The 21861-nt window shown below is 37.0% G+C and overlaps 1 protein-coding gene across 1 annotated transcript in view; it reads left to right on the top strand.

Moving 5' to 3' along the window:
* LOC150097950 (uncharacterized) overlaps window positions 1–21861 on the top strand; it is a 357533-nt gene that overhangs the window by 132331 nt on the left and 203341 nt on the right. Inside the window, exons 10-11 of the mRNA XM_090406633.1 lie at window positions 5498–5556; window positions 12134–12237. Coding sequence (XP_090262759.1) covers window positions 5498–5556; window positions 12134–12237 — 163 coding nt within the window. The remainder of the gene's footprint in view (window positions 1–5497; window positions 5557–12133; window positions 12238–21861) is intronic.

Genomic DNA, 21861 nt, shown 5'->3' with positions numbered 1-21861 from the left:
TACTTTTGTACCACCTCAAGCAAGAATCTCATATCTCTCACTGCCCTATTTACACCACCACTCAAGTCATTTGTTCCCACCATCACAATCATCTCGTCCACCCTTTCAACTCTCTTAACTGCCAAACCCACCCTTTCTATTGTTCCTCCTGGCAAACACTCCTTACACATCCTTTCTTGAACACCACGGCTCATTGAGTCCCCATACATTATCTCTTACCATTCCCTCTCTCCTACTGTTTCCATTTTCTCCTCTTCTAGCACTCCCATACCTCTCTCTCTCTCTCTCTCTCATTCCCTCTCTCCTACTGTTTCCATTTTCTCCTCTTCTAGCACTCCCATACCTCTCTCTCATTCCCTCTCTCCTACTGTTTCCATTTTCTCCTCTTCTAGCACTCCCATACCTCTCTCTCATTCCCTCTCTCCTACTGTTTCCATTTTCTCCTCTTCTAGCACTCCCATACCTCTCTCTCTCTCTCTCTCTCTCATTCCCTCTCTCCTACTGTTTCCATTTTCTCCTCTTCTAGCACTCCCATACCTCTCTCTCTCTCTCATTCCCTCTCTCCTACTGTTTCCATTTTCTCCTCTTCTAGCACTCCCATACCTCTCTCTCTCATTCCCTCTCTCCTACTGTTTCCATTTTCTCCTCTTCTAGCACTCCCATACCTCTCTCTCTCTCTCTCTCTCATTCCCTCTCTCCTACTGTTTCCATTTTCTCCTCTTCTAGCACTCCCATACCTCTCTCTCTCTCTCTCTCTCATTCCCTCTCTCCTACTGTTTCCATTTTCTCCTCTTCTAGCACTCCCATACCTCTCTCTCTCTCTCTCTCATTCCCTCTCTCCTACTGTTTCCATTTTCTCCTCTTCTAGCACTCCCATACCTCTCTCTCTCTCTCTCTCATTCCCTCTCTCCTACTGTTTCCATTTTCTCCTCTTCTAGCACTCCCATACCTCTCTCTCATTCCCTCTCTCCTACTGTTTCCATTTTCTCCTCTTCTAGCACTCCCATACCTCTCTCTCTCTCTCTCTCATTCCCTCTCTCCTACTGTTTCCATTTTCTCCTCTTCTAGCACTCCCATACCTCTCTCTCTCTCTCTCTCTCATTCCCTCTCTCCTACTGTTTCCATTTTCTCCTCTTCTAGCACTCCCATACCTCTCTCTCTCTCTCTCTCATTCCCTCTCTCCTACTGTTTCCATTCTCTCCTCTTCTAGCACTCCCATACCTCTCTCTCTCTCTCTCTCTCATTCCCTCTCTCCTACTGTTTCCATTCTCTCCTCTTCTAGCACTCCCATACCTCTCTCTCTCTCCCTCTCATTCCATGTCTTCTATTGTTTCCGTTTTCTCCTCTTCTAGCACTCCCATACCTCTCTCTCTCTCCCTCCTACTCCGATTTGTCTTGCATTTATATCTTCCATTCTCCTAATCTCATCTTTCATACTTCTTCCAAGACATTTCACCTCCTCTTTCAGCTCTTCTATCTCCCTCTGCAGGTCAGTCACTCTAAATCGAAATTCACTCTCCCAAACAAAACAATCTCCTAAACTTTCAGTCACTCATGCCTTCTACACTATCAACTATTATTTTCTCATTCACATTTTTTTTCTTCATTCTCTCCTATCACACTTCTCATCTTCCTGTATTCATTTCCCATTCCTGGAGCAACAAGGTTGGTTATTGAGATATCTGCTGCATTTATTTCCTCCCACTGCCTGCACTTTAAACATGCATGCACCCCTCCTTTCTCACAAACCAGATAACCAATTCCTGAGACGCATACATGCCGCAAGTACTGTATGCCACATACTTCCTTATTATATTGCTTATAATAGAGTTTTGAAATGGTGGAGGACTTGGCGATACGCCATTTGCGACTGCAGCTGTATCCACCATCATTCGTTACTGCCGAGGAACTACTAGCGTAATCGTTATTCAAAATAGTGTCAAAAATAAACTCTAAATAAGTATTAGGGAGTATAAATAAATAAAAGTATAAACAATTACAAGCAAAACAAAACATTAAGTACACTGAATAAAATGAAATAAAACTAAATACAGTAATGAAAACTTAGCTTCGTCTTGTCTTCCACCGTTATGCATCTTCCCCGTCTTCTCGGTAAACAAAATACACAATATCGTGACAGCACTAACTTCAAAAAACAACCACTATAATACACTCTTATTCCAGAGAAACAATTTAGCATTCAAAAACGTAAAAAAAATGGACTATTCACCGATTAAAAAAATCGCTTTCTTCAGCACGGCTCATTCACTGACACGGTGCATGATCCAGAAAACTTTGAGAAACACTGGACTAACCCTAAGAGAGAACCCTTCATTACACTTTGAATTCCCTTTTCCACTTACCCAGTACTACCAGTTCAAGGACTTATATACAAAACTTTGAAACCTTAGAAGATGGGGAAAATAGGGCTACCTTCCTTTTCTTCTAAAGCTAGTACTCAAAACCATAATCTTCTCTGCTGAGTTATACGTAATAATAAATATTAGACATCACAGAAGCTGAATAATAGCAATTATATAGTAAGCCTGTGCAATTTTTTTTTTTTTCCCCATCTGATATCAAGAAGTTAAAGGAATTTCAACTATCAAAGAAGTATTGAGGATTTGGGCTTCCAATCTTAAAATTCTGCTAGTTAAGCAATACTGCTTCAAAAATCCATAAAATATTCCAGACCTTTTATGGAACTACCTGGGTTTTCATGTTCCGCTGTTTGGAATAAATGATTATAAAGGTCCAAAAGCTGAGATTGTTCTGAATACTATAACAATTCATGCTTAACTCTAAGACTGCTACAACACTCTGGCATTGACATCCTTTCTATTTAAAAAAGTATAAAATTTGGTATAAAGAAATCTAATCTCTTTTGCTGCAAACTTCAGTTGGGTACTGAAGACAACACTGTTTCATAACTTACTGAAGTTCCAAGGATATCCTAACAGGATGAATCTTGCTTGGAGAAATGCATATGGCCACCTTCTATTCAATACCATCAAATGGAGGTACTTCAACATTGGAGACTCAATCTATTACCGATTAGAAACAGTTGAACATAAATTTTACAGCTTCTCTCTTGCCCTTCGTATTTGGAACAGATTATGTAATGTGTTGGGCATTACATTACTTATAACAAAACAGGTTATTTTATTTTTATTTTTTTTCAGTACCCACCATTTGTTATCAATGGGAAGAGAAGATTTTTATAATTAATGAATTAGAGTACTGTTTATGGAAGGTTAGAAAGAAACATGGGTTTGAAAACCAGCAATATGACATCCAAATGCTTAATAATATTGTATTGTGGAAATTTTGTTTAGTCAGACGATTTTTGTATTTAACAAAAACATTTCACATTTAAGAAAAGTATTTTAGGAGATATCAAATTTTTGACTAGATGGTGTAGACCACCTACATTATACAATATTCATCAGGAGGAGATAGAATTCTGTATTCTTGCTATGAGAGGTTTTTAAATAGTTCCAACCTCTTAATTCAGTGTGGTCTTATAGTCAATTGCAGGGATGACTGGTGAGCTATTCTAGCCAGTTAACTTATACAAGCTAACCACCTGAGTATCAGTCATCTTTGCACTTTAGTTTCAATTGGTCTTTTGGTCATTCATCTATATGAGATTGATAAAGGGATAACTGGTAGCCTTTGGCTATATGATATAAAAGAGCTGAGGCCTTTTCTCTCTTACTATCTGTCTTTTTTTCTTCTAATACTATCATGCTCTCTTGCACCCGTTTACTTTTTCACTTCAATAAAGGCCGAAACCGGTCTAGGTAGTGACCCTTCCCATAGCATTATACATGTCGGTAAGGATTCGTATTATTGTAAGTGCTTTGCATTATGGGATACTAAGCACGTGATCTGAAGTCATTAGCCTCTATATACGAGTTGTCCAGTCCTGAAGTTACTTCAATCACAAACTTTATTTGCTTACACTTGGATAAAGGATTAAACCAAGAATATAATTTCTTGGAATCTTTAATTTGTAGTATAACCAAGTGGGAAAACTTCCAACCTATAGATACCCTATTTGTTACATATACTTTATTTATTGCTCCTTATAGCTGCTTGTTAATACCTGGTGTAGATATCTATTTATTAATACATTTTGTCATGCAAGTGCTTAATGCATTGCATATATAATATACATCTTATCTTATTCACTGGTTTATCTCATTTTCACTATTTTCTGATGCCTGATGTCCTTATCCCGTAATATAAATCTGTTAATCATTGTAACTATTAATGTTGACTCCTAGATGGTTCAAGTTATCCACATGCTCAAAGATATAACCAGGTTGAGTTGGTATTAATAGGTCATTAAAATGGACATATATTTGTAGTGCTTATTAATGGAGAAGTAGGTAGCACGATTGTAGGAAATGAGATTTGTGCAAGACAAATAAGGAACACAGCATGAGACAGGTGGATGCTCAAAGGAAGTGAATGTGTGTAGATAAGAAAATTGGATTGTCTAGGATGTAGTAGAACAGATGGATTTGAAGAAGGTTCTGGTATAAGTAATTAAAGAAGGCATGCAGAAGTCACATCTAATAAATGCTATCAATGAAATTTGTTATATATCCATAAATGAGCTATTATGTTTCTATACAAATTCTAGGAATATAAACAAGGGAAATGATTGGATTTATTGAGTTGGTTCATCCAAAAGGTTGGAGGAATAAGTGAGACATGGATGAAGATGACATTATGACAGAAATAGAGATCAAAAGGGATATTTTTTGTTTAAAGGGTAAAAAGGAAGGTGAAGTGATGATAGAAAAGGAGTTATGTCAATACAAAGTGAAGATGCAAGGAAGAATTAGTAACAGGACCACTAATGGACAGGGATGCACAATATACAGCCTCTTTTAAGTCAAACCCACCTTTTGGCAGTGTGGCCTTTTTCCACAAAAAGGGGGTTTTGAAACCAGCAAGTACTCTCACTATAAAGTGATACCTTCTTAGAGGAAATGCCAGTTATGCATTAGGTGGTAGATGTTCATTGCCTGGTGAAATACTACCACCCAGCTTATTGGAGGTCTGAAATAGCAAATGCCATGTTTGGTCTCCAGAGTAGTGATTCCAGTTTCTGTTCCTTTCCGTTCTCTTCTCCATGAAATATGAGTGATGTTCTTAGAGGCCATGACAAATATTAGGACCTCCTAGATGAGTCTTTGACTCAATAGGGTCTTTGGTAATAATATTGGAGATCCATAAACTCCATTTCAAGGGTACATCAGGTAAAATGGTAGTGCCATGGGCCAGCTGCCAGTTAGTGCACTGGCCCAAACCTGTCAGTAATGAGTCAGGTTTCCCTATCAACTGGTGCATAATTATGCTGCCAGGTCATGTCTGGAGATGAAGTCAGAGTAGTAGTAGTATGTGGAGGGCACTTAATAAATAAAATGTTCTTAATAAATATTTGAACAAGCATCCTGTTTATCAAGCAATTTTTGTTTTCTAGAACAACTGAGATATGATCAATGGGTGATACCTGAATTTGCACCTGGAGTTAAGTGTCTGGTAAGTTTGTGAAATGTAGATTATTTTAATTATAGGTGGAATTAAATTTTCTATCCTTTTAGGTTCATAATCATCTCATAACAATCTAAATATTTGAAAGTATCAATTTTGTTCTAGAATTAATTTGCATTAAATTAATAATTCAATTATGCCATGAGCATATTCTTTGAGAAGTGTTTTTTCACTTTGTTGTAGCTAATTTGAAAACTGACATCTTAAATGAAGATGTTCATAAACTTCCTAGATGACTATCTGCCCTGCAGATTCATACTTGTGTGTGTTGCATGTTTTGCGGATCAAGTAGGTGCTCACTTGACTACATCACATTCGACATTGCTCAGTGCAATTTTAGAAACTGAATGTTTCAATTTTTCATTAATATTTTAGTGTAAAATATTTATGTATTTGAATTCTCAGCAACTTACAAAATAGTTATTCCAAGCCATAAAAAAAAAAAAAATTAAATTCATTATGTTAAGAATGCACACGTATAGAATACATACAGGCCAGGAAACAGTGGTTGATACAGATGGAGTAGTAAGGAAATGAAATTTATATAATGTGGAGGAGAGGGAACATGAGGATAGTTTTGGATTTGGTCCTTGCATTACAAGGGCTGGTTGTAACTGAGATGTCAATCTTGCATCTCAGTTGGAAAGGGTGACCATGGAGTATTAATTTGGAGACTAAATAGGCATGTAGAAGATTTAAGAAGAAAGGAATTTGTGAAATTATGAGGCAGGCAACTATAATAATCTTATAAATTAGCTTAGGGGCAGTTCCATGGATGGAAGAATTGCAAAGGAGAAATGTTAGCAATGCTTGGCATAGGACTAGTGAAGTATTTATCAATAGCAGTGGCAAATAGCATTCCTTACATGAAAAATATAAAATGATTTGGTGTAAAGTGGATGACTATTGAAATTAAATGGAAACTACAGATGACAAGAGGTTATGGAAAAAGTATAAAAAGGTGGATTCAGGAAAGTGACTATATTAAGGAAGTCAAAAATGGAATACGAGGAGACATTAGATCTATAGTCAAAATCTTAAGAATTCTTTCTTTGTGGCCAGTAGGAGGAGAAATGATTGGATGAATGATTGTATTTAGATGGAAAAGGTACCAGTACAGGTGATATATAGTGGAGCTGTTTAATGTTCACTTTATTGGGATATTTCATTCTGAAAAGCAAGTTTTAGTCCTTTGGGAAGGATTGTTTTGCAAGTGCTACGAGCACTTGCATTTTTACTTTTCACTATAGGTGGTGAATGCTTATGAAATTATCATTATTTCCTTCCCTTACTGCAATTAAACAAGTACATGTACAAAAACAAATCACTACAGTCATTTTATAAATCTTTTTTTTTTTTTTTTTTTGGTAAATGAAATAAAAATCCTGTAATATTTACTATTTCTTTATGAAATAGATGCAAGAACATTAACCGTTTAAGAAATACATGTTTTGCACAAAGCTTCCTAGAATAAAATCACGAGAACATCTTGTTCCATGTTTTGATATCAGAGGATTTCCAAAAGGAAATAAAGTAAAGATTAGCAAAATTTACTTGGAAATAAACTGAAGTTCTTTAGGTAAAACAATTGAATGTCAAAATTGAGGGAAATTCTTGAAATTTCCCTTCTCTCATTTGAAATATGTTGGGGAAACTGTACTGTACTTGTTGCTAGAAATATAGCAGATGTCTAAGTGAATAAAAATTCTGTTTATATCAAACTGCATAAAAATGAACTGGCATCTCTTCAAGAAAAGGATTGCTCCAGTTTGCACATGAAGTAATGTCACGTGCAACTGTTTGCTTACACTTGGATAAAGGATTAAACCAAGAACATAATTTCTTTGCATCCTTAATTTATAGTATAACCAAGTGGAAAAACTTTCAACAAGATACTATGCTTCATTTGCTCATACAACAGTTTCAGTGACACGACACTCCCGTGAATCAACTGATATGCAATTTTTGTGAAATCAATGTTTATAACAATGTCGATATCTACATTCTCTGTGGTTGTTTATATTATTGTTGTTGCTGTTTTCACTGAATAGATGTATAAGCCTATTATATTAGTTACTACAGTTAAATGTAGTAAAAATGATTTAAGGAGTGCATCAAAGGGAAAAATAGTACTATTTAAAAATGAGTTCACATGACATATGCATCAGTCTAACATCTAGTTGCATAATTTTGCAATGAAGAATGATCTGATTGCCTTGTAACAGTAAGGGGAAGGAGTTCAAATTTCAGTATATTGCTGGCTGAGTGAGACCATCCCATGATTGACTCCTACTAGGGATTGAGCCAATAGCAACGCAAAAAAGTGAAGGGTTGAAGCTAAGGGTTGATAATGGAATAGCCTTCAGCAGCAGTCTACAAGAAATTGAATTTGTAACTTAAGTGTGCACATATACAATCTAATAATTATAAATGTGACTTACATACAGTTAGGGAAAATCTTATTTGTATCAGCCAAAAGGGTATATGGTCCACTGTTATTATTTTATATATATTTTTTTAAGCACTAACACTATATGCGGGATTCATTTTCCTCTAGAAATACAAAACTGACCAATTGCATGTGGTAAGAGCATTAGCATTCCCTGTACAAGTGGATACCTTTCTAGTTGGAGGAAATGACAGCTAAACTCACTCAGAAGTAGATGGCCATTGCCTGGTGAAATACTCGGTGTTATTTGGATGCCTAGGTGAATGCCATGTTTGGGATCAGGGATTCTGGTTTGTATTCCTTTCTGCAATCCATGAACTATGAGTAATTCCTTTTTTTTAAGGAGCAATCTGAAGAAACATAAAAACCCCAAACCTCCATCTCACAGGTGATTGTTTACAATGGTGGTGAATGGATTATTATTGTTTATGGATATATTACAAATTCATGCTTCATTCTATCTATGTTCACTGGTCACTCCAATGCTTAGTGATGTGCCACACCATATAGTCCTGTTGTTTGCTTTTCTGGAGACTTCAACTCTGAAGATTATTCACTACACACGCCATTCATCCATCTCATTGATGGTTTATCCCTTCCTCTTTTTCCAGGAACTTTACATTGTTACTGTTCTGAGAAGTCGAGTGGTTACAGGATTGACACTTTGGAGTTCTTTCGCTTGGTTGAACAGCAGGAAGGGGTCATGACAAGGGGCCATCCCTGGAAGTTACTAAAGAAAACTGTGAGAAAGAGGGTGAGGAGTGGTTTCTTTGTGTGGAGGGTGGTTGAACCATGGAATGCATTGCCTGATAGAATGGTGAGAACGAAAACAGTCGATGGCTTTAAGGAATGGTATGATAGACTTTGTGTTTCCTAGGAGGGAACCTCCCTCGATGAGTCTTTTGACTCCATGGAGGCCTCAATAATAATAATTCTTTCAATGTGTCCAAAATATTTTAACTTTCTTTTGTCGATATCCTTGAGGAGTCTTAAAGTTCTACTGATCTTTTCTAACACCCATTCATTTGTACACCTTTCAGTATATGATATCCTCAACAGCCTTCTATAGCACCACATCTCAAAAGCAGATATCCTTTTCTTATCTGACTTCTTTAAGTTCCAAGTCTCAAATCCATAAGTCACTGAAAAAACAACTGCATCCAAAATCCTCAACTTTGTTCCCATGGAGATAGATCCATCCTTCCAGATTTTAGACAGGTCTGACTGACTGTTGTTTTAACCATTCCTAACCTTCTGAACAGCAATTCTTCACATTAATAATGGATCCTAGGTACTCAAACTTGCTGACTTCCCCAATTCTTTCTCCATTAGGGTACACTTCTTTCTCAAGAGCTTCCCTGTTTGTATTTCTTTTGAGAACCATAATCTTTGTCTTGCTAGGATTCAGTTGAAATCCCCTGTTATTACTGATCTTCTTAACTTTGTCAAGAATCTGTCCTAGCTCTTCCATGTCATTGCAAAGGAGTATTATAATATCAGCATACCTCTGATTACTGATCAATCTACGTCCTATCCTAATTACTGTCTTGAGCTTATACAATGCTTCATGCATGATGTGCTCAGTATATATACTAAACAAGTGTGGAGAAAGTAAACATCCTTGCCTAACTCCTTTTTCCAACTGAAGCCAGTCAGCCAATTCAACACCTGTTCTTACCGTGGCTTCTTGCTCGCGGTATAAGTTGGCTATCAACTTGATGTGTTGAGGAAAACCCATTCTTTCATTACTTCCCACAGTTTCACATGCTGGACACAGTCAGAAGCTTTAGAGAGTCTAAGAAACACATTACCAGAGGGAGTCTGAATTCTTTATTTTTCTATGATCTGTCTAAGGCAAAGGATTGGATCTCGGGTGCCCTTATTTTTCTTAAAACTTGCTTGTTCCTTGAGCATCTCTGCCTCAACTTTGGCCTCAATCCTATTTAGCATGATCTTCAATAAAATTTTGTTTGCATGAGATATTAAACTAATAGTTCTATAGTTATTGCTTGCTTTCGTATCTGTCTATTTTATATCTTTCGTATTATGTAGTGGTATGAAAACAGACCTCTTCTAGTCTCTAGGTTATGATCCTATCTCCCATTTCCTTGTAATCAATCTATGAAACATTCTTATCCCTCCATCCCCTGTGGCCTTAATTAACTCTGCTGGTATTTCATCTGCACCTGTGCCTTATTGCTGTTAATCTGCTTAACTGCTCTTTCAACTTTATGCCTAAGTGGAAGAGGTTCCAAATCAAAATTTCGTGTTGGGAAGGCTCCACTACATTTTCTTTATCCACTGTATTGTACAGTTCCTCACAGTATTCTTTCCATCTCCTTTTGATTTCTAGTTCTGTTAGTAATGCTCCATTCCTGTATTTGATGACATTCAATTTGGGCTTAAACTGGTGCTTAGGTCATGAACTAAATAGAATATCCTTTTATAATTGTGCCTCCTCATTTAGAATGCTATCTCTTCACATTTATTAGTACAGAACTTTTCTTTGTTCTGCTTGATAGCTCTTCTGACCCCTCTATGTAATCTTGTATATTCTTCAGTCCTTGTGTGTCTTTGTTTTTCCAATGGCCATCTTTTGATTAGTTCCCATGTTGAATCTGATACCCATGGGTCTCTTGGTCTTCTTATTGGGCTGAGATACTTCTTGGCTGTATCCTGTATTATCACCTTGACTCCTTCCCAAAGCATTTCTGGTGAGTTCTCATTTCTCCAGAAAATCATCCAGCAGAGATGTTTCTTCTGTGAATCTACTAGGAATTACTCTAACATCCAATCTAGTGGAATGTACCTGACTTGGAAGTTTTTGGAGTCTTAGTCTTAGTTTGGCTCTTACTAGCTGATGGTCTGTACCACAATCTGTTCTAGAACAAGTATGCACATCAAAGATGCTAGTCTTCCACTGCTGGAAAGCCAGGATGTAATTAATCTGGTGCCTTGACCCATCAATGTTAGATATTCAAGTATAGATCCATCGTGGGTGTTTCTAGAAGCAGGTATTGGTAATGACTAATCTGTTAGCATGGGCAACTTCCAACAGTCTTCTACCACGGGTGTTGTGTTCACCTAGACCAAGCATGCCACACTTTGGCCTAACTCTGATACTCTTTCCCACTTTTGCATTTAAGTCCCCTAAGATGTAAAGTAGGTCTTTCCCTTGGTGGGCAATCCAAAACAGTTTGTAAGTTTTCGTAGAATTCCTCACTCTCTTCTTCCAGCCTATCCGTGTGGGTTGCATAAACTACCATGATTGATACATTGGTATGCTGAGCCTTAAGTCCAATAGAAAGTATCCCATCATTAATGGGGTTATAACCAAGAAGGCTTCTTGCCTGAACTGTCTTCTGTATCACGGTTACCCCATGATGTGTTTAGTCACCACTTGAGTAAATATCTAACTTACCATCCTGTATTTTGAAATGACCTCCATTCCATCTGGTCTTTGTAATTCCCAGGATGTCAATTTCATACCTATCCACCTCTTTACAATCTCAAGAGTACCAATCTGTAGACCTTGAACATTACATGTGCCTATGTCAAATTCCCTTGAAAAATTAATCTTAATACCTTCTGTGTTGCTCATTCACAGTATCACTGACTTTTGATGGAGATTGTAATATACTTCTCGAACAGGACCCTCTGCCTAAGCCCTGAATGCGGCCTAATTATTCTGCGAAACACCTGATGCAGCATGAGATGCATTGTAAGGTACAACCATATTAGCGATTCAGAGTGAAGTCACATGCTTCATTAGGAACAATAAATGAAAGGAAACAAACTATTCTTGTAAGCTTTGTGAAATAGTTCAAAATGGGAGGGAAATAAGTGTTAGTGGTATATACATGTTCCTATAAAGGAAAGCAAGAATTAAAGAATATAATTCTTTTGTCATGAAATGCAGTTTTTTAAAACTATAAAAATATTTATATAAATTAGACCAGTACTGTTCGCAAGTAAATATTTTTTTGTGACTAGTAGATTTGAATTCAATTTCTGGAGTTGTGACTTCCTTTATTGTTTATGAAACTGTTCTAGAGGATGCTCTCCTTATAACATCAAAATATTTAACTTTTCTTCTAACAATATTTCTCATTTCAGGTTCGATTAGACAAGCAGCAACCACATCCTTATAATGCTCATATCCAAGAAATGGGTCCTAGTAATGGTCCAGTGACTGTGTTTATCATAGAACTAGGTGAAAAGTAAGTATATAAAACTGAATAATCATAATAATAAAAGTGTGGGTAAACAAATTATGCCATAAAGATGCAGATTCATAGCATACTAGCCTTGGCTGAGTGAGTAGATAAATCTGTCCTTCCCGCTTGCAAGCTGTGGGTTTCAGCCTTGGCTATAGCATAATATTCATAATTGCCTTCATATGGTGGATGTTTGTTGCCTGGTGAGAACACTACGATGCTAAATGGTCTGAAAAGTTAATTTGGTATTTAAAGTAGAGTTCCTGGATTATCTAAACATTTATCCATCCACATGACTAAGGCACTATGTATTAAAGACATGGGTTGATTGTCCTAAAATTGTTTAACTGCAGAAACTGGAATTTACTTAAGATGTGATGGAGAGAAAAGGCACATTTGATTTAATGACATCACCATTTAGGCTGTAGTAGTATGTTTCTTCAGACAGTCTCCATCTTCTATATCCTCAAGATACAGATCATCTGTTTCATTCTCACACAATAACAAGGAAAGAGGTGAATATTTCTTCAAAAGCTATAGGTTGTGACATGAAAATTACAGGCAATCGCTGAAAAATAGGTAATTGAATGAATGAAAAGTAGAACTTGAACAATGGATTAATTTAAAACAGAGCCGTGCGATGTTATACCTAAAACAATGCAAAGGAATTACTGAGGAATGGCATTAGTTAATAATTAAAAACTTAGTGGAATCTTATTCTAATCACACATCATTATCTTGAATAGTGAGAAGTCATTTTCATTCAAGTTTGGATGATGGAGTAGGGTTTCAATGCTTTCTTAAATAAAAGTTTGAATTTATAGCAACAGTGATAGAATAAGTAAGTTTCAGACAGCAGGATATTAGGGTTTGTATCTATTTCATCTTGTGCAAGCCAAATTTCTGATTTCCTATTGAGGTAAGACTTGTATTCTTTCTGTGAATTTATAAAATCTATTATACTCTCCATGGAGTTGGCAGACTCACTGTGGGGAGGTTCATTCAACTGACAATAGAATCTTAAAATTCTCAATACTCCTTGCATTAACAAAACATTCTGGTAATGTTTTCCATTCACTGACAATTCACCATGTAAAAACTACTTGCACCCCTCTTTACCATACTTTTACAATAACTTCCATGAATGACCACTGTTTCTTCCCCTCTCACCTTCTACTCTTTTTATAATACCCTCTGGATTAATCTGATAAAAAGCCTCTCTAACTTAAATGTCTATCATATCACCTCATTTCCTTCTATCCACCAAACTCTGTAATCCACATTCCTTCAGCCTCTCTCCATAGACAGCATTCCAAAGTCCAGACATTGTCTTAGTCACTTGTCTATGGACCCTTTCGAATGTCTCCACATCACAATGAAAACCAGGTGACCAGATTTGAGCACAATAATCTAAGTGTGGTCTGAACAGTGCTTTATGCAGTGGCATAACCATTTCCTTATCCCTGCATGTTAGAGTACTTCTTATCATAGCAGTGCTATGATGTGCATCCTTTGCAACACTAGCAATATGCCCTCTAAATTTCAGTCTGTCAGCCATTGCTTCCAAATCTCCATCGATATAGTACACATTTTTGCATTTCTTCACTGCAAAATGTAGCACCTTGCACTTATTGATATTAAAACTACAATCCCACTCCTTTATCCAAGTAAAGTGTTTCAAATCTTCCTGAAGAGAATTAACATCAGCAGTGCTACTTATAATTCTTCTCAAATTTGCATCATCACAAAAAAACTGAAGATTCCCAGTCATTCCACATGATATATCATTTATAAACAAATTAAAGCATGTGCTCACAAACAGAACCCTGGAACATGCCACTGGTTACTCTCCTTTTTTTTTTGACACTATCATCACACACAACCTGCTAATATCATTCAGAGAGCCAATCTCTGATTCATCTAATCAATAAACTATGTCTAGACAATTCAACGCAAGGAGAATTTGAAATCGTGTTTCATGTCATTCCCATATATGAAAAGAAAAAAATATATTTTATGTATGATTTATTTAAATTATACTTAGCTTTGTGAAATTTTTTTATTCTGTATAAAGTATTAATATTCTTTCTTACTACAGTCTATGTAGATGGAATATTAACTGTTGCAAAACTGTGATAGGATGTTTAGGATGAGATGATTGTGATGGTGGGCACGATTGACTTGAGAGACAATGTAAATCAGGTGGCAAGAGATCTGAGATTCTTGTTTGAGGTTATACGAAAGAAAATGCAGAGAGGAAAGATGGTGTGTGTGTTGTTCAGGTATGATAGTGATGAGCTGAGCAGAAGAACAGTAATAATGAATAGCATAATAGCTGTAATAAATTTAGTTTAATCACTTTATCCAAGTGAGAGCAAACAAAGTTTGCACCTGAAAATATCTTCAGGACTGAATATGATGTTGTACTATCTTACCTGGGTAAGTAGTACAACACCAGGCAACTCATAGCAAAGGTGGAGCAAGCTATTAACACTTGGATAAAGGATTAAAGGTTTGCTATCACTTGGATAAAGGATTAAACTAAATTTATTATAGTCTAACCAAGTGAAAAATAAACTTTCAACACTTTCTCTAAATCCAGAGTAATTTAATAAAAAAAAAAAAGGTGGCAAACCTTTTGGCAACTCCTATAGTAAAGATGACCTTGCTATTGCTTTTGCCTGGTATCTCCAACTCTGGGCCCGGCTCCCACTGAAGAGACCTCAATAAAGGTCGCAACTAGTCTGGGTGGTGGCCAATCCCTTAATGCATAACATTATACATATTCGCAAGGAGATGTGTTTTGCATTATGAGAGATACTGGGATAGAAGTGTTGGTAGCTTGCTCCACCTTTGCTACGAGTTGCCTGGTGTTGTACTACTTATCCAGGTAAGATAGTATATCATATTCAGTCCTGAAGATATTTTCAGGCACAAACCTTGTTTGCTCTCGATTGGATAAAGGATTAAACAAAATTTATTATAGTCTAACCAAGTGAAAAATAAACTTTCAGCATAATAGCTGAAATGTGTCAAAAGATAGGATTGGAATATGTGGATGCTTGGAGGACATTTGAGGACAGAACGGAACTGTATGCGAGAGACCACTTGCATTTGAATGAGGAAGGACGTAGGCATCTAGAGAGATTGCCATTTTCTAAACGAGTTGGTGTGTCAATTCAGGGAAACTAGAATTCCCAGGGTAGAGAGTAGCAGGAGTGGCCTCTTGTGAGAATGGGTGCTTGGGGAAAGGGGGACAACATCAGATAACACTGAGTCAAATGGGTTCTGGAAGAGATAATGATCGGTATAGCAGAAGTGACATTTTTGTGCTTTATACTAATGCCAGGAGTATCTGGAATAAAGGTGATGAATTGGTGGCACTGATAGCATCAGCCTGGCCAATGATTATTGGGATCTCTGTGATGTGGTTGATGGAAGATGATATAATAACAGGAATATAAGTAGCAGGGTACAGCATTTTTCAACAGGATAGGAAGGGAAAACATGGACTACTGCTTATGATAAGAGATGACTTACGTCCTGTAAGAGTAGAGGCTTTGGAAGACAGTGGCACTAATGATTTTGAGAGCATATGGTATGAGGTAGAGGTGGGCAAGACAGGATATTTGGTGGGGTGTTGCTACAAGCCAAGGAGCACAGAGGGTGGGGAGCAGGAGATGTTTAGGCAGTTGAACTTTGCAAGTACAAGAAGAATGATTGTTATGGGAGAGTTTAACTACAGCAGTATAAGCTGGGAAGAGGAAAATGCATGTAGTAATAAGGGAATGGAATTTCTAGAATTCTTAAGGGACAAATGTCTTAAGCAACATGTAATAGAGGGAACAAGAGGTTCAAGAGTTTTGGATTTGGTCATAGCATCAGAAGAGCTGATAACTGAGATGACATCTCTCCTCCCAGTTGGAGAGAGTGACCATGTGGTTTTGACTTGGAATGGTTCAAGGAGTGGTATGATATTCTCCTTTAGTCTGAATATTCTTAAATATTTAAGAATATTTAGGGATAATAGTTATATCCAAGTAATATTTATAGTTAACTATTTATATATTCCTATTAAGTATTCTATTAATAGTTAGAGAGAACAAAATATTTAAGACTAGTTAGGGAGAAAGGGGCAACATATTCAAGAATATTTATTCTTCTGACCATTATTTTTTTTCTGTTCTGTGTGTTTAGACACCCATCCAGGTGTGATATATATAATTTTTATCTGAACTAATTTAGGAGATATGTTTCAGTTATTGAATACACGTGCATTTTGAAAATCACTGCACTTTTCCTGCATAGTAAAGACCTCTTGTACGCTGCTATTGTTTGCAGAACTAGTTTAAGAACATAAGCGCAATTTTGAGTCAAGATATCAAAGAAAATGATAATAAAATTATGTAAATGAGATCATAATGATGTAAATCAACATATGTAAATCTGCTGCTTCAATACTAGTCTTGACCTTTTCTTCCAATACTAGTATTTTATGACACTAAGAAATTTTAAATTTTATATTTAGTCTTGTTTTTACTGAAAAAAAAAAAATGTAAATGAATGCTCCCAAAGTGAAATACATAATTACTTCTCTTTTGAACAGTTCAAAATAAACTGCAATCAGAAATATCATTTTGTTAATGACACACAACCGGCTAACAACATCAGCTATGCAGATGATATAGTATTGATAGACTCGTCTTTAGCCAAGGCACAACGTCACTTTGACAAACTATGCTAAGCTGCAAAAATGTTTGGATTAACAGTTAAATGAAATAAAACTAAGATACTCACAAATATAGGACAAGGTTCCATCATTATAGAACACACAACCAATCTTTAGGGGAAAAAAAAGTAGAAAACTTCCAATACTTAGTCTCAGATATAAATAATAATGTAAATGATATATTTAAGAAAATCTCTCAATCAACACAGGAATCTAAGAAAAATATCAATCTTCCCTCATTATCTTGGAGACAAAAATAAGAAGTTAATTATTATATGTAGTTTTCCAGGCATCTCTGTTTTGAGCCAGTTGAGTTTTCTCATGGAGAGAGTATCTGTGCTGATAAGGTGGTTAAATATACTGCCAGAATTGTTTAGTTGGTCTTCCTCTCTGTCTTTGTCCATTTGAGGGGGTGTATAAAAATTAGATCTCAAATTATGGAGAGGGAGGATGTCTCGGTTGATGTCTGCATTAGGTTTCAATCAAGGCTTCACAAAGCAACCTCTCGGGTTATCTTGTATCGTGGAGAAACATGAGATGGTTCCACCCAAAGAGCAATAAAAACCATTAATAGTTTTAATACAACCTGCTTAAAACTGTTACTTGGTTACTGTTGGAAGGATCATATTTGTAATTCCAGTTTAGAAAAGGCAAATCAGAAACCCTTGATTGAAACCCAACTCAGATGTCAACTTGATTGGCTTGGACATCAACTGAGACATCCTCCTTCTCCATAATTTGACATCTTATTCTTATACCCCCTCCCCCCTCAAATGGACAAAGATGGGGAGGAAGACCAACTAAACAATGCTGACAGTATATTAACCACCTTATCCACACAGATACTCTTTCCCTCTATGAGAAATAACTCAACTGGCTCAAAACAGAGATGCCTGGAAAACTACATATAATAATTAACTTCTTATTCCTATTTATGTAGTTTGTTTATAATTTGTAAATAAACCATGATGATCAGCGACTAGGTAGCATACCCTCTCCCACCAGTGAGCTGTGGATTCAAATAGGCATGGATGTTTGTAATTGTTATTAGGTGAGAGATGAATTTTTTCTTCTGAAAATACTAGCATTGGAGGAAAAGGTAAAGACTATTATTGCAGCCACAGATGGCAATTTAGAAAATTCTGATTTACATCATTATGATAGCATTTAAGTAATTTTATTATCATTTTCTTTAATATAATTACTCAAAAGTGTAAATGTGATCTTAAACTAGCTCTGTTAATGATAACAGCATACAACATACTTTTCCTATGTAGGAAAAGTGGAGTTATTTTCAAAATATACGTATATTCAGTAACTGAAACACCTCATCTTTTGAATTAGTTCATATAAAATGTGTGTGTGTGTGTATATATGTATGTGTGTGTATGTATATATATATATATATATATGTGTGTGTGTGTGTGTATGTATATATAATTACATCTGGATGGGTGTCTAAGTGTGGAGAAAAACAGTGAATGGTTTGCATAATAATTTTTTTTTTTAAGTGGACACCATTTTGAGCCCGGAGATTCTTCGCACCCCTGTCCCATTTAAGGGACGCCGGGAACTTGGGGCCAATTGTAAGGGTTTGCTCGCCATGGTGGTTGTTCTGGAGATAAGGTAGAGCAGTAGTTTCTCCGTTTGCTTTCTGCTCTGCAGTATTACAGACGTACACAATATAATCATATTGTCATCTGCAAATCTCTGATCACAAGCTTTTCCGTCATCATTTGGCTTCAACCTTGTGTCAGTACTGACAATGCTGCTTCCCAATGTTAGGGGCAGTGACCCCAGCAGGTACTTATTTAATGGTGGCACTACTCGCCATGTCACCGAGTTGTCATTGGGCTTTGTGAGGTTTTAAGTGAGACAGAGTTGCCACTTCTGCTCCCCCATGCCCTGATAGCTCAGTCGCTGTTGGTCCACGGCTGCTTATTCGCCAGATTGCTCTGCTTATGTCGCAGCTAGCCTCCATATCTGAAGGCTGTTCCCCGATCTGCCACCTGGGGACGCACCCGGTAGTAGTCAGCTCTGCCCTGGGGCATAATAAATATTCTTAAATATGGTGCTCTTTCTCCCTAAACCACCCTATTCCAGTTTTGTAAATATTAATATTCTATCAACAGAACCTGTACTATCAAAGTAAGAAAGAATACCGTTTTAAGAATGAAAAAAAAATTTGAAAACTTAGATGAATAAAATATTACTTTCACTGCATGAGAATAAAAAAAATTATGAAAATCAAAATAATACATAGATCTTTCCCACTTTTACCTTTATGGTGTTGAAGGTTTCTATTCCTTATAACTGCAACCATTATACGACGATAAGGTGGTTCGCCCAATGCCTCCCAGTGTATCCTATGTCTGTAGAAGGATTATGTTCTCAAGGCTGGTTTGCCTGCTTGCAGAAAGAAAAACCCCAGATAAATTATTATTATTATTATTAAACAAGACCTCATGGAGTCAAAGACTCATCTAGGAGGTCCTTTTATCTCACACACATCTCATCATACCGGGTCTTAAACACATTCAAACTCCTTGCAGACACCACATTCTCAGGCAAGGCATTCCAATCATTCACAACTCTGCACGAAAAAACCTGCCTCTCACTCCCCTACTCACACCCTCTTTATACAGTTTCCAGGTATGACCTCTGGTTCTCCCCTGATCTCCCGCTATTCTCTGTAGAACTTCTCCACCATGGATCCTATAACAACCCCTTACCAACTTGTAGGTCTCTATCATATCTCCCCTCTTCCTTCCCTCCACTAGACTCTGCAAATTACATTTTTTCAATCTTTCCTCATATTCGACATTCCAGAGGTCAGAAACTACCTTAGTCAGTCGCCTTTGGACCCTTTCCAACATCTCTTCATCCTTCTGAAAACCAGGTGACCAAATCTTGGCACAATAGTCCATGTGTGGCCTAATCAAAGCCTTATACAATGGAACAAGAATCTCCCTACTTCTACACGTCAGTGTCCTCCTCATCATTCCCAGAAGTCTTTGTGTTGTCTTCACAAATTTGGCGATGTGTCCCCTAAATTTTAGATTTTTATCCACTATCACTCCCAGATTTCTTATTTCCTCTACTTCCCACAATATATTCTCACCAAGCATAAATTCTGCATCCCATCTTTGTTTTCCAAATTTTAAAACCTTACATTTTGCAACATTGAATTCGCATCCCCATTTGCTTGCCCAATCACTCAATTTATTCAAGTTTTCGTGCAAGGCCACAACATCTTCACTACTCTTTATGGTTCGTCCCAACTTTGCATCATCTGCAAACAACTGAATATCTCCATTCAAATCTTCGCCAATATCATTAATATACAAGTTAAATAGTAATGGCCCTAAAACAGATCCCTGAGGCACTCCACTAGTGACTTTCCTTTTCCTGGATATTGCACCCCCATACACAACTTGTTGATACCTATCAGATAGCCAGTCTCCAATCCAATGCACTAATCTAATATCCAACCCCATCTGCTCTAGTTTGACTGTCAACTTATCATGAGGTACTCTATCAAAAGCTTTTGCAAAATCCAAGTATATTACTGTGTATCCTTCTCCTCTGTCCAAGGAAGCAGTCACTTTATTGTAATAAGTAAGTAGATTACTAAAACACGACCTCCCTTTAGCAAATCCATGCTGTCCATCAAAGATTATACCATTGTTGTCAACCCAACTCTGGATCCTAGTTCTCACAAGCTTCTCCAACAACTTAACCACAACACCTGACACACAGATAGGCCTATAGTTTGATGCTTGAGTTCGATCACCTCCTTTATGAAGTGGCACAATCTTGCCCTCCTTCCACTCTTTAGGGACTTGACCAAGTGCAAGACTCGTATTAAAAAAATACGTCAAGGCAGGTGTCAACTCTCTGGCACATTCCTTCAGAATGCACGGTGATATATTATCAAGTCCCACAGCCTTATTTACATCTAGTTTACTCAACTCCCCAATCACCTCTTCCTCACTTACAGTCAGTCTCTCCTCCCCATCATCAACTGCTCTTAATCTCTCCATGAAGTCACATTCACAAGATTGAAAGATCTTTATGAACTGCTCATTAAGTATCTCCACCACACATTCTGCAACATCAATGTCATCCTTCCATAATCATTCTTTCTTTTGCTGGCTACATATCGAAAGAACTCCCTAGAATTCTTTTTAGCTTCATTAGCTAACTGCTGTTCATACCTCTCTTTAGCTACTCTCACCAACCAAGTCACCCTCCTTGCCTGGTCTTTGTAGAACTCATGAAATTGGTTACTTCCACCTCTCTTATGCTGCCTCCACAATGCCCTTTTTCTCTGTATTGCATGCTTAATCTCTTTATTCATCCATCTCACACCTAACTTATTTAACCTTCTCACCCATGGTATACATTTAGACATTGTATCCACTAAATATTTTTTGAAAATCCCCCAAGCTGCATTGATCTCTTTTCCAGCTAACTCCTGCAAGCTGTCTCCTGAGCTCTTCATAATTACCCCCCTTGTAGTTCCACATATACCCTTTTTTCACAGGGGTCCTTGCACTGCTGGCAACCACCCAAGTAATCACCTCATGGTCACTTTCACCAATTGGTGGATGATTTGATACCTCATTGATAATTACATCCTCCGATGAGATGACCAAATCCAAGACCCTTAATCCTCTTGTGCCCTCTGTTACATACTGTCTGAGGTAGTTATCCCTCAAAAACTCAAGAAACTCATTTTCTTTACTTCCAGTTGCTATCTCTTCATTCCAGTCTGTATTGCCATAATTAAAATCACCCATAATGATCGCCCTTTTTTTATTTGCCTGGCTTATTTGACTATACATTTCACTATCACCACCATCCACATTACCAGGTCTATAACAACATCCCACCAA

Source organism: Typopeltis vanoorti, chromosome 16 (genome assembly GCF_054136105.1).
Source record: "Typopeltis vanoorti isolate ZY-2024b chromosome 16, IOZ_Tvanoo_1.0, whole genome shotgun sequence".
Lineage (NCBI taxonomy): Eukaryota > Metazoa > Arthropoda > Arachnida > Uropygi > Thelyphonidae > Typopeltis > Typopeltis vanoorti.
This window is presented reverse-complemented; position numbering and strand designations above follow the sequence as displayed.